The sequence below is a fragment of the Henckelia pumila genome, chromosome 2 (assembly GCF_033568475.1).
Source record: "Henckelia pumila isolate YLH828 chromosome 2, ASM3356847v2, whole genome shotgun sequence".
NCBI lineage: Eukaryota > Viridiplantae > Streptophyta > Magnoliopsida > Lamiales > Gesneriaceae > Henckelia > Henckelia pumila.
The window spans coordinates 174,070,221-174,083,025 of NC_133121.1; the positions used below are offsets into that span (position 1 = coordinate 174,070,221).

General features: G+C 29.1%; 2 protein-coding genes across 2 annotated transcripts; one reads left to right on the forward strand and one right to left on the reverse strand.

Annotated features, from left to right (window-relative positions):
• Positions 1-65: 65 nt before the first annotated feature.
• Positions 66-1,541, reverse strand: LOC140878970 (protein FAR1-RELATED SEQUENCE 5-like). Its single transcript, XM_073282597.1, has 3 exons — positions 1,376-1,541; positions 530-1,327; positions 66-295 (listed from the first exon to the last, which is right to left on the reverse strand). The coding sequence occupies exons 1-3, from the start codon at positions 1,539-1,541 to the stop codon at positions 66-68; spliced, it is 1,194 nt and encodes a 397-aa protein (XP_073138698.1).
• A 4,610-nt stretch (positions 1,542-6,151) lies between these two features.
• LOC140883592 (chlorophyll a-b binding protein CP26, chloroplastic) lies at positions 6,152-7,680 on the forward strand. The gene is made up of 6 exons (XM_073290131.1): positions 6,152-6,402; positions 6,509-6,593; positions 6,685-6,735; positions 6,808-6,928; positions 7,089-7,223; positions 7,311-7,680. Exons 1-6 carry the CDS (start codon positions 6,201-6,203, stop codon positions 7,569-7,571), a joined length of 855 nt encoding a protein of 284 aa, XP_073146232.1. The 5' UTR covers positions 6,152-6,200; the 3' UTR covers positions 7,572-7,680.
• Positions 7,681-12,805: the final 5,125 nt, after the last annotated feature.

Here is a 12,805-nt window from a genome sequence, read left to right on the forward strand (position 1 = left end):
CTCAATTCCCATAGATGCTTGTTGCACATAATAACCATTACTCTGACCGATTTCTTTTTCAAACTCTAACCATTTAATTTTCGTGTAATCTTCACCATTTGACACTCCATTGGCCAGTTCAACTTAATCTTGGGACGCTCATTCATATCAGTATGATCTGCGACTAACTCATTGTGTCTTTGGTGATGGAGCGCCTTATTGAAACGAATGATAAAATCTATCAATGAATTCTTGCTAGAGACGTACCTCTTGTAAAAAGCGTGTGAACTTTCAGATCTTTGACTACTTGACATCCCTGCAGAAAAGACATGATTAAAATAAGATGGCACCCACCTATGTCGCAAGTCATACATCAAATTCAGTCAATCATTTTGGACCAAGTTAGCACAATTCATAACAGTTTTCCAGGATTTTTCAAATTCATCACTTGTTGTCGAATGTATTATGACATTCTTTATGCTTTGATAGTGGTCACGGAAGATCACAGGGTTTAATTTGTCTGGAAATTTGTTTAGTATGTGCCACAAACAATATCGATGCACTGTTTGAGGAAAAACTTGTCCTATGGATTTGGTCATAGCTGGATCCTGATCAGTAATGATCAAGTTCGGTGCACCTTTAGGCATGGATTCTAGAAACTTATTAAGCAACCAAACAAAAGACTCAATTTTCTCGTCACTCAGAAATCCACAACCAAAAACAATGGTCTGATGATGATGATTAACTCCTACAAAAGGTGCAAAAATCATCCCATATTTGTTGGTATTATACGTCGTATCAAAAACCACTACATCATCAAAGACAGTGTATGCCCTCCTTGACACAGGATCTGCCCTAAAACACTTGCTAAACCTATTTTCTGAGTCTGTCTCATAATCAAAAAAGAAAGTCGCACTTTTGTCATTCTCAGATTGGAAGAAATGAATCAATGTTTCGGCATCGATTCCCTTATGCTCATCCCATAGAGTTCTCTCATAGTTTCTCAAATCTCTTTCTGTACAACCTACATTTTCAGGCCCTCCATACTCTATCTCAAGCAATCGCAGTTGTTGACAAGTTGGCACATTAGCTGCTGCAAACTGTTGAGTCAGTGCTTTCTTTGATGCAGAAACACTACGATGTGAACGTAACAAATGCACTTTTGAAGGAGTCGATAGTGGATGATTATGACTTTCTAGAAAAGTACTAACAACCCAACCAATACCACTTTGTTCCTTCACAACTGTAATCCTTGATTGACATCCAGTTCTAACGTCTCCACGAGCTCTTTCTTTTCTTGGTTGATCACTATTTGTCTGTTTACTCCATCGTTCATCCGTTTGCCCTTCTTTAAATCATACAATTTTTTTCCAAATAACTTCATTCGTCTTCTTACTTTTTTTGATATTGCTCATTCTCGCACTAAAACCAGATTCTCTTGCATATTGGTTATAGAACGAAAATGCATCATCCAACGATTCAAATTCCATCCCAATTTTTGGCTTTCGATCATCTCCAACTTGGGGGATGTACGAATGATCATCGTCGTTATTCTCGTTCATTTCTAAAAAAAATGACAATTAATCACATATATTTATATAATAATGTTTAATCAAATGCAGAAAATTAAAAATAAACCACTAGAAATAATAATTTATCCTGACTGATTGAATGCAAGTGATTTCTGCATCTGGAATTCAAACCCAGTTTTGATCCCGTTGCCTTTAATATTGCTAAATTTGCTCGCATTTACAAAATCAAAAAATTGATACATTGAGTTATCGGTAAAGAAAAAAAAAACATATAATAATAATAATAACAATTATGATTGAAAGCCGTATACATATAAGAACAAATTCTTCAATCAAAGAATATCATGCCATGTATTTAAAAATAGAATCCGATATATAGATTCCAGTTCCTGACAAAATTAGGTTCAGAAATATGATGAATTCTAGTTCGTATAAATATAATATATACCGTTTCATTGAGATAGAATTTGAAGAATAGATTAATTTGAAATTTCTGGATTATTTATACTTTTTTGCAAACTATTCTTCAGAAAAGTTCATGATGATGAAGTGCATAAGGATGTGTGTCAATACCTTGGAGAAAACCACGGTGGCAGAGGAGTAAGGGTGTACGTCGGAGAGAAGCGACGATCGATGTTGGTCAAGATTTTTTCTCCTCTCGTCGATTCAGCTTGCTTAATAGAGAACGAAAACTCGTAGACGTTGATGAAGGTTTTGCCCCGTTTGGATTTGGTAGACATTTTTTAAAAAAATACTTTTTTAAGCTATAATTTTTGGCTTTTGAAAAAGCTCTAATTTTGACTTAAAAAAGTATTTATTTAAGCACTTTTTTTGCCAACCAAGCACTTTATTAAATGAAAAGCACTTAAAAAAGTGCTTTTTGGCCAGACTTTTGAAACCAAACGGGGCCTTTCTCTCTTTCGACCGAGATGAGAAACGAGACTAGGTTATGTTTTTCACGGTTATTTTTTCTTTTAGCTGTCGTGGCTTTAGTTCTATTCTATAAAATATAAAAAATAAATATAAAAAGACACATAGATGCCACCTAAACAGGTGCTCATAGATCTCACGCATACTAGGGTGCGTGGGATCAAAACTGTATATATATATATATATATATATATATATATATATATATATATATATATATATATATATATATATATATATATATATATATATATATATATATACAATTTTGTTATTCTGCCCATTTACCGTGCCCACCATGAGGTGACACCCAACTATTGGATGTGATGAATTGTGCGTTCAATAGTTGAGTGCCACCTCATGGTGGGCACATTATGTGGGCACGGTGGATGAACAAGATAGAAAAACTATATATATATATATATATATATATATAATGGCCTAGGAAAACTTTCCTTAAATGGACTCCTAAATAAGAAGGAAACAAATGTTCATTAGGAATCAATTTATTTTCAGCATAAAATAAATATATATCTATTTCTATTTTCTATATAAATATGTGAGTTTGATATATGAATTTACATGGCTACCCTTCATTACTACATAATTAATATGTTTTTTTATATTATTTATTTATGTGACTATTCAATTAATCAATTATTAATATTTTATTAATTATTAATTAACAATTAAATACGTGAGTTTGATTTGTGAATTTACAGGGCTATCCTTCATTACTACATAATTAATATGTTTTTTAATTATTTATATATGTGACTATTCGATTATCTATTATTTATTATCTATTGCATATCTATTACATATATTATATATCTAAACTTTGAAAAGTTACATAACTAAAAGCCAAAATAAAACAGTTTAACTTACAATACTAAAACTATAAATTTTTCGTATATTCACTTTTGAGGTTTATCTCCCTTATGTTTAGTTTTGAAAACTTAACAAACAATTATTATAGTACCCAGGAACGTAGCCATAAAAAATATTTAACATTGGGCTGATTGATCCGGTTAAAAAAAATTAATGATATAAAATAAATATTTTAAATTAAAATATAATATAACACTAATTTATAATTAAGAAGTAGTTGCAAAATATTTAATGGTAAATATAAAATTACATGTTGACATGAAAAAAAGCATACTTAAGATATAATTTTTCAAGTGGCTGACTCTAAAAAAATCTTGGGAGCTGTAAAAAATATCGTGTTCGCATAAATAATATATAAAATATTCGTCTTAAATCTATATACTACAATATACACATAAGGAAATATATGATGCTTAAAGTAAACACATGAAAAAAAAATTTACGCGTGAACCGCTAAAAAATACCTCATTTATGATAAAAGAAGCGAATAAACTTTAAAAATAAAAATTTTATTTCTATTTTCTAAATGAAATAAACAGTATTTATTAATCCTACCTGTAAATAAATCGAAATACACATTATATTCATTTTTCAATGAAAAAAATGAAAAAAATTTATAGAAAATTTTAGAACCTAAATGAAATAATTTTAAAAAATATAATAAATTTACTTCATAATTATTTATAAGAAACCCACAAATGCACACATCAATGAAATCAAGTAAATATAATTTAAAGAACACAAAAATCAAGATAAAAATTGAAATTTTAGAACGACGAGAAGAAACCTGAATTGGAAAATGATGTGAAGAAGTGAATGTGCTTCTCATCATTTGCTTTCATTTCTTATCAAAAATAATTTTGTGAACTAAAGACCACAAATATATTTCAAAAAACAAGCTGGACCAAATCTATATAAATATATTGAATAAAATAAGTTGAAACAAATCTTGGGCTAAATAAAAATTTAATCTGGGCTGAGAATTGTTGATGCTAAAAGTTTACATATATAAATAATAATAATAATCGAAAAAATAAGAAAAAAAAGTAGACCGGGCTCATGATAATAACTATAATGAACATTATGGTTTTTCAGTTTTTTATTTTATATCATTTTGTTTAGTTTGAAAATAATATCTATGATTGTTATCGATTACATACCTATAATATTTACTAGATATTATTAAACATATATATAATTATGTTAGAATATTTCAGAAATTTATTTATTATTTCATAAATTTAATTTTCGATAACGAATAATAATCACCACTGCGAAAATACGGGGATCGATATGAAAAGATGTGTTGTTTGATTAAGAGTTACAACTGTTCGGAATCGTCTTTTAATTTCTATATATATGTTGCATCATCAGATTCAAAGAGTGTCTTGTTTTTTCGGTTTTGTTTTGTTCTATAATGGAACATTTCTCCATTGTATCCTAAGAGAAATTTTCATAAGGATAATTTCTCTTAAAAGATAGTGTATAAACGTGTCTTGAAGTTCGATCAAAATCCTTTATAACTTTCAAAATTGTTCAACAAATTCTAGGTTCATCACGTGCATCGCACGTGTACCTTCCTAGTATATATATATAAGAAAAACGGATGCAAAAAGAAGATAGACACACAGAGAATTACATACGCTTACTGCCGGAACTCAAGAGCTTGAAGATCAAAGAGTATTGAAGAATTCCTGAAGTGATCGTAGTTGATTTATCGTGTTTTCATGGAGTGTTGGGACACTTAAAGATCACACGAGTGAAGTGTCGGCCAAATAGTATAAATAATATAAGTCAATATTTAATTATAAAAAAATAATAATGTAAAATATTAAAACAAATTAAATATTGGTTATAAATTTTCAAAAAATTAACATTTTAAATGAGTGTTTTCATGCCATAATTTTTTATTAAAAATTAAAAATATTATTTTTAAAAAAAAATCTGGCTGGATGGCCCGCTCCGCTCCGCCCCGCCTCGGGCCAGCCCGCCTCAACCCATGGCCAGTTTGGATTGGCCCGTTTAGGCCCGCCTCTAAATGGGCCACTAAAACCCCAACCCAACCCGCCACTTTTTCATGGCGGGGCGGGCTGGCCCGACGGGTTTGTTACGTTTTGACAATTCTAGAAACGGATGCACAGAATCCTCACTGAACTCGACTCATTGTCATCCCTACTCATGTGGTATCAAAGCGGGGTCATATGGATTTGACACTGGTGTGTATAGTACAATATCAAAATTACCAATATTGTAAAAAAAAAAATGGAATATCGAAATTTGATAACGTAAATTATCAAAATTGTAATAAAGGATGATATCTAAATATAATTTTTCCAATTTTTATATTCCTGCAGTTATGCCGTTTGTGTGTCTACTCATGGACAGAAACGATCTCTTTGAATCGTGAGAGTCAAAGTACTATGAACTTCAAATTACAATTTGTATTTTTTGGGTCAAGATTAAAAATGGAATCTTGTTAGGAGAAAAAAGGATTTAAATTTGAAATTTTAAACATGTTAGAAAATTAACCTTTTTAATTTTGACAGGGTGAAACAGTCTGTCCATATCACAGAATTAACACGAAAAAAAGTAAATAAAAAATAATATATGTATGTATGTATGTATGATATAGTGAGCGTGAGTGTGAGGATAGGAGATGTTATCCATATCGGAGGGAATGAGAACAGAGTGAAGTTTCAGCCTATGAAAAGGCCTCGTCAGATTGCGTATCTACCAATGAGATTACAAGAAAAGGTATCCCAGGTGGCACATCCATGTCCACCAGTGCTAGCTTTTTAGTAAGATCCTTTTCTTTGCTTTGCTGCCTGTGAGTATTGTTTTTCACAAATCAAATCAAATCAATTAATAATGGCTTCTCTTGCTGCATCCTCAGCTGTTGCGTCCCTTGGCAAGTCCGAGATTCTAGGCAATCCCCTTAATTTCACCTCTTCAAACCATGCCATTGCCACTGCCACTTTCAAAACCGTAGCACTTTTCTCCAAGAAGAAGGCCGCTGCCAAGGCTAAGGCCCCCCCACCTGCGGCTGATGATGAACTCGCCAAGTGGTACGGTGAGTAATCATAATCATAATCATAATAATCATAATCATAATCATAATCTACCCCAACTCCACTAGTACTATCATTTATCCTTTTTTTTTTTTTTTCCAATTTCAGGGCCTGACAGGAGAATCTTCTTGCCTGACGGGCTCTTGGACAGATCAGAGGTCCCCGAATACCTCACAGGCGAAGTCCCCGGAGAGTAAGTGCTGTGTCTGTCATATTTCACTTCTCTTCTTTTCTTTGAATTTTTTATTTTTTTATTTTTTTTATAATAAAATGTATGTATGCAGCTATGGGTACGATCCCTTTGGCCTCAGCAAGAAACCCGAGGACTTTGCCAAGTAAGAAATTCTTGGGATATATAATACTCGCCCCCCTTATCAAATTCATCATTTGATTCGCTATTAATTCAGATATCAAGCGTACGAACTTATTCACGCAAGATGGGCAATGCTTGGCGCTGCTGGCTTTGTAATCCCTGAGGCCTTCAACAAATACGGAGCTTACTGCGGACCAGAAGCTGTGTGGTTCAAGGTATCGAAATTAATTTGTTGTTTTTAGCCAGTTAGTGTTTGGAAGAGAGCTTTTTGTTAACAAAATTTCGGGCTCCCAAACACTACCTACCTTAATTTGCTTGCATCTTTTAATCTTGGGCATCCGATCCTCTCATGCATTAATTATTTGATTTCTGTAGACCGGTGCTCTGCTACTTGATGGGAACACGTTGTATTACTTTGGAAAGAACATTCCCATTAACCTTGTTCTGGCTGTGATTGCTGAGGTTGCGCTTGTGGGTGGTGCGGAATATTACAGAATCATCAATGGATTGGTATGTATGTATGTATGTATGTCCATTTGAATATATATTCTGTGTTTCATATTGATCCTCAAGTCAACTAGTTCAAAATTTGTGCAGAATCTAGAAGACAAGCTTCATCCTGGTGGTCCTTTTGACCCATTGGGGCTTGCAAATGACCCTGACCAGGCAGCCATTTTGAAAGTGAAGGAGATCAAAAACGGTAGACTAGCCATGTTCTCCATGCTTGGCTTCTTCATCCAGGCTTACGTGACTGGGAAGGGACCTGTCGAAAACCTCGCCGCACACTTGAGTGATCCCTTTGGCAACAACTTGCTCACTGTAATTGCGGGATCAGCTGAACGAGCTCCTACCCTGTAATTCTTTTTCTTAATTTGTCAAATTATCTTGTATAATTTTAACTATGACTCTTCATCCATATCATTGATTGTCTTAAGACAATTCTATTACTGTACGTTGTTTTCCATCATCACTCTGGCTCTTACAAATTTTGGGAGAAGCAAAAAATTCTACAATGATATGTTATATCATTTATAAAACAATGGGTGCATTTTCTAATCTAAAAAAATATATATTGTGTGTTGGTTTCAATTTATGCCGGCCATTAGCTCGGGAATAAATATCCTAAGAGCCTGGCTGAACTTATCAAGCATATATATTATCAAACTGTAAAGCAATATAATCTCGAAGCGAATTTATGCATTCATTGAATATAACTAAACTACACAAGAGAAAGAAGGTAACTGAATAAAGGACAAAATTTTTTGTTGTGATTTTACTACATTGTCCGAAAGATATGAATTATTGGTATTAATTGCATGGGCATGAATAAAAAAATGGTGTAAAATTTAGAGACAAATTTGGGATGTGAAATTTAAAAAAATCAATGTGTTGTTCATTCATTTAATTGATGCATTTTTTATTATTATTATTATTATTATTATTATTATTATTATTATTATTATTATTATTATTTTATCCATTGAATACAACATTTTAATGGTTGTCATTATATTCCTAAATTCATTCTAAAAAAATAATAATGAGATGAAAATTATAAAATAATGCATTATTTCTACTACCTATTTTTCCTTATAAACTATTTTTTAATTTTATAAATGAATCATTATTATTTTTTGTCTTAAAAAATTTAAAAGTATGAGGTAAATTAATAAGAAAAAAAGCTCTTGTGGATTATGTTCTAATTGAATAATTTTTATTTTTATTTTTAATATTAATATTTATGGGTAATAATGATTTTTTTTCTTGAAAAATATAGAATTATTAGGTTAATTTATGCATTTATTATTATTATTATTATTATTATTATTATTATTATTATTATTATTATTATTATTATTATTTCACCCATTGAATACAACATTTTAATGGTTGTCATTATATTCCTAAATTCATTCTAAAAAAATAATAATGAGAAGAAAATTATAAAGTAATGCATTATTTCTATTACCTATTTTTTCTTATAAACTATTTTTTTAATTTTATAAATGAATCATTATTATTTTTTGTCTTAAAAAATTTAAACGTATGAGGTAAATTAATAAGCAAAAAAGCTCTTATGGATTATGTTCTAAGTGAATAATTTTTATTTTTATTTTTAATTTTAATATTTATGGGTAATAATGATTTTTTATCATGAAAAATATAGAATTATTAGGTAAATTAAGAGGAAAAATATGTTATGATAATATAATAGTAAGATACTAATAAAAATGATGAATTAATCATACTGAAATAGATAATGAATTACATAAGGATTGTAACAAATATAACAATAGAAGAATTCACATACTTTTTATACTATGACAATAAAATAACTGATCATTTAAAATAATTAAGCAATATTTACACTTCTACAAAATTTTTATTTAATATAATATATAGATATATATATAACATCACCATAAATTTTATGAAGAATAATTTTCATAATGTAATAATCTATTAATAAAAGAATGCTATATTAGAAAAAAAATAAAAAATAAAATAAAATTTTTTGAACTCTTAAAACTCAACATTTTAATTGGTTTTTTAAATATCATATTGCATTTGTAAAGTTAATCATATAATATAGCAATATAAGTGAAATCAAAAAATAAATTATTTTCATATAGTTTCTTTGTTATTACAAATATATTGTGTCAATTCAACTCTTATTTAATCATAGAAATTCACATTCAATGAATTGGTTTGAATTATTTTCTATAAATTTAAGAAAACAAAATTTAAAACACATTTTTTTAAAAAAAATTCTTATAAAAAAATAAAATTTGGTTACGACATAATTTTAAAAAAATTTGAAAATAATGATACGTCATAATTCAGTACATATTTGATTATAAAAATAAATTAGAGAAATAAAATTTTATCGAAACATAATTCTTAGAAAAATATAATAACAATTAACATAAAAATGTTTCAGATGTTGGAAAATAAAATATTCCTGTATTATTTAAAATTATTAAAGATAATATATTTAAAATATTATCTATTATCTATCTAAAAGTGTGAATAAAAGGGTAAAGTTTTACGATTGTGAAATAACAACTTTGTCTTTTTATTTACATTACAAGTAAGGTCATATAAAAATATATAGGGATATAAAAGTAAAAACAATATTTTAATTATGGTATAAAAATAAATGAATATTCCTATTAAATATTATAGGTAAATAGTAATATTCATAAATACATTATACATTTATGACATTCATTAAATTGCAACTAATGTATACCTTAATAACATTTCATATCTTTTAAAGTGGATATGAACAGACAATTGTGTTAATAATCAAATTGATGAAATGCGACATAAAGCACCAATTTAATATTATAAATATCATTTAATCCATAGATTGTGGTGGATCAAGTGAAGCGTCCAGTAATAGGTAACGTTTGGATACATCATTAGAGGGCAATGATTTCAAGTAATTAAAGATGATGTATCTATTTGATTTCTCATATATCGGATCTTTGTTTGTGTCTTTCATCTGCACAATGTTATGTGTGTTTTTATAAAAAGACTAAAGTTCATGCATATTTTTTATTATTTTTCATTAGTGTTAAATATATGTTTTAACATAAGAGGAAAAAAAATAATTTAATATAAGCATGCATACAATTAGGATACACGGTATTAAAAATATTGAGATGTGACGCCTCATAAATTTATATATATATATATATATATATATATATATATATATATATTTCAAATAAAAATAAATGTATCGTTGTTAACTGAATTAAAGAAATATAGCAACACAAATCATCCATTTAATTATATAAAAAATTATTTAAGTCATATGTAGGTTAATTATTATCTTACATTTCGACATATTTAAGTAGAATGAATTGTTTAATGTGTGTGTGACGCTAAATTTAAGTAAATTCATTTGCATATTTAAAAATAGTATAATATAATATATATATTCATAAAAAAAGAGTTTAAACACAAAAACAGAAAACAAAATACATGTCGATAGATGGTTATTTGAAAATGAGGTGTTATTTTAATAAATTACCAACATATAGAAGTAGTTTTTTATTAAATGTGAAATAATATCGATTGATTGTTATCATTTATTTGCAATTTAAAATAATAATATTTTGGTGAATGTAAATTTTGCGGTTAATTTTTATGACACCTATTTTAATTTGTCACGTTAACTCATGGTTTATTGAGAGTTAAAAAATTATTAATATTGGTATATGCGTAGAATGATGTCTTTGAATGTTTAATTGTATGTGCATTGTAAATTTTAGAAAAATTCATTACGTTTATAAAGTTAAGTAGTACATATAATTTTCTAATATAATACGTAAGTATTTGGTAACTGAATACAATTTTTTTAAATAAAAATCCCTTAAAAATTTTTGTGTGACGGAAAAAAATACGAACTCTCATTTTATGTAGCGATGAAACATAAGGTTGGTTAACCAATCGTACAAAGTGGATGAGATACATATAAAAATGTGTTTCATTCATCTTAGCCCATGATAATATTTTTATTATCTAAATTTGTCCTTTCTATTTTACTTTTCTAAGTTTTCAATGGGGTAGTAAGCATGTGTGCGTATTGAAAATATTAAATTTTGATAGTTTTCACCAAATGCTATGAATATATTAATTAAGTAACAAATGATATATGTAGTTCAAAAGGAATACATATGATTATTATAAATAATTTATCTTAATTAATTAAAAAAATTCTAAAGATATTGTTAATTAATCAGGTAATTTTCAATAATTAATGTATTGCGTTGACATCATTTTTATTCCGAGAGTTAGTGATTGAATACTCATGAGATATTATTGGAAATTTTGTATGTCTTTAGTTTCAATAACAGTATTCAATAAGTTAAAATATGAAATGAAAAAAAATTTGAAAATAAGAAGCACTCAAGAAATTAAAAAAATATGTGGTAATTGATATCTAATTGCAATTTACAATGAAATAATATTTCAGATTCCGGCTTTTTTCCCTAAAGTCTTGCCAGCAGATTTAGTGTTTTTGGGATTTGTATTGACCTTGTTTTTGCACTATAAAATAAAATGAAACTGATATTCCTAATACTCTAAAAAAGTAATTGATATGATACCTCAAATTAATCTTCTTCTCTTTGTCAGCACTAATTGATGACAAATATACCGCTGGTCATCGCTATCGACCAACTTACTTTCCAACTGATTCAAATCGAAGGCCTAAAGCACGGATAAATCTTTGGCCGAAGGGCACCCCACATAACTTTTAATCACTCTTTTCTTATGCTGTGAAGAAACACGGTGATGGCCAGCATCACAACTTTGGCACATGAACATTTGATGGTCAAAGCACCGAACTTGTGATGCTCTATTTCTGCAAGACTCGCACACAAGAGTTTGGGGATGCCGATAAGAAAGAGCATTGGCTGAGTGAACCTTTGCATCACAAGAGAGGCAAAGATGTGCTGCATCTGCCATACAGTACACTATTGGCCTCAAAGACTTGCAATACTTTTTCGAGGTCTAAATCAACCATGGGAAGATGTGACTGTTTCTGTAGCTAGAATTATGGCTCGATTTTACCAGAACAGACAAAAGTCTAAAAAATCCACCAAGTATTGAAAAAATAAAGGAACCATTAAGCATATAAAGATAAACTATTAAACCAAGATCTGAAATCAAGAAAAGGGGGAAATCTAATCATAATCAAGTGAGACTACATATCATATGAGAAACAATTTTCATTACAAACCATCATATGTACTTCATTTATCACATATGCAGAGTCACAAAATCCCAGTAAGAATCACTTACTAATGCTCAAAACAAGAAACAGGAAACATGCGAAAGAGCACAATAGAACCAACCGTTGATCAGATACACTCCAAACAGAGAGCTTTCTTGAATTAGCTGAAACTTAGAAATCCTTTTAATCGAAAAAAAAAAGAAAAAAGAAAAGAGTTCACAACTCTCATGAATGAGTCAATACATACATGTCTAAGTTAAAGTAAAAAAAAGGGGGGCATTAAGGTTTTGGCGTGAGATGCCATTAAGATGAAACAACAGTATATTGACCATTACGAAGACCA

Excerpts from the sequence above, each read along its gene's own strand:
- LOC140878970 (XM_073282597.1), bottom strand. The coding sequence starts at position 1,541 with ATGAACGAGAATAACGACGATGATCATTCGTACATCCCCCAAGTTGGA. Across the intron at positions 1,328-1,375 it reads AATGAGCAATATCAAAAAAA|AAGGGCAAACGGATGAACGA; the intron begins GTAAGAAGACGA and ends TATGATTTAAAG. Across the intron at positions 296-529 it reads TCAAACAGTGCATCGATATT|GGATGTCAAGTAGTCAAAGA; the intron begins GTTTGTGGCACA and ends TCTTTTCTGCAG.
- LOC140883592 (XM_073290131.1), top strand. The coding sequence starts at position 6,201 with ATGGCTTCTCTTGCTGCATCCTCAGCTGTTGCGTCCCTTGGCAAGTCC. Across the intron at positions 6,736-6,807 it reads AAACCCGAGGACTTTGCCAA|ATATCAAGCGTACGAACTTA; the intron begins GTAAGAAATTCT and ends CTATTAATTCAG. Across the intron at positions 6,929-7,088 it reads CAGAAGCTGTGTGGTTCAAG|ACCGGTGCTCTGCTACTTGA; the intron begins GTATCGAAATTA and ends TGATTTCTGTAG.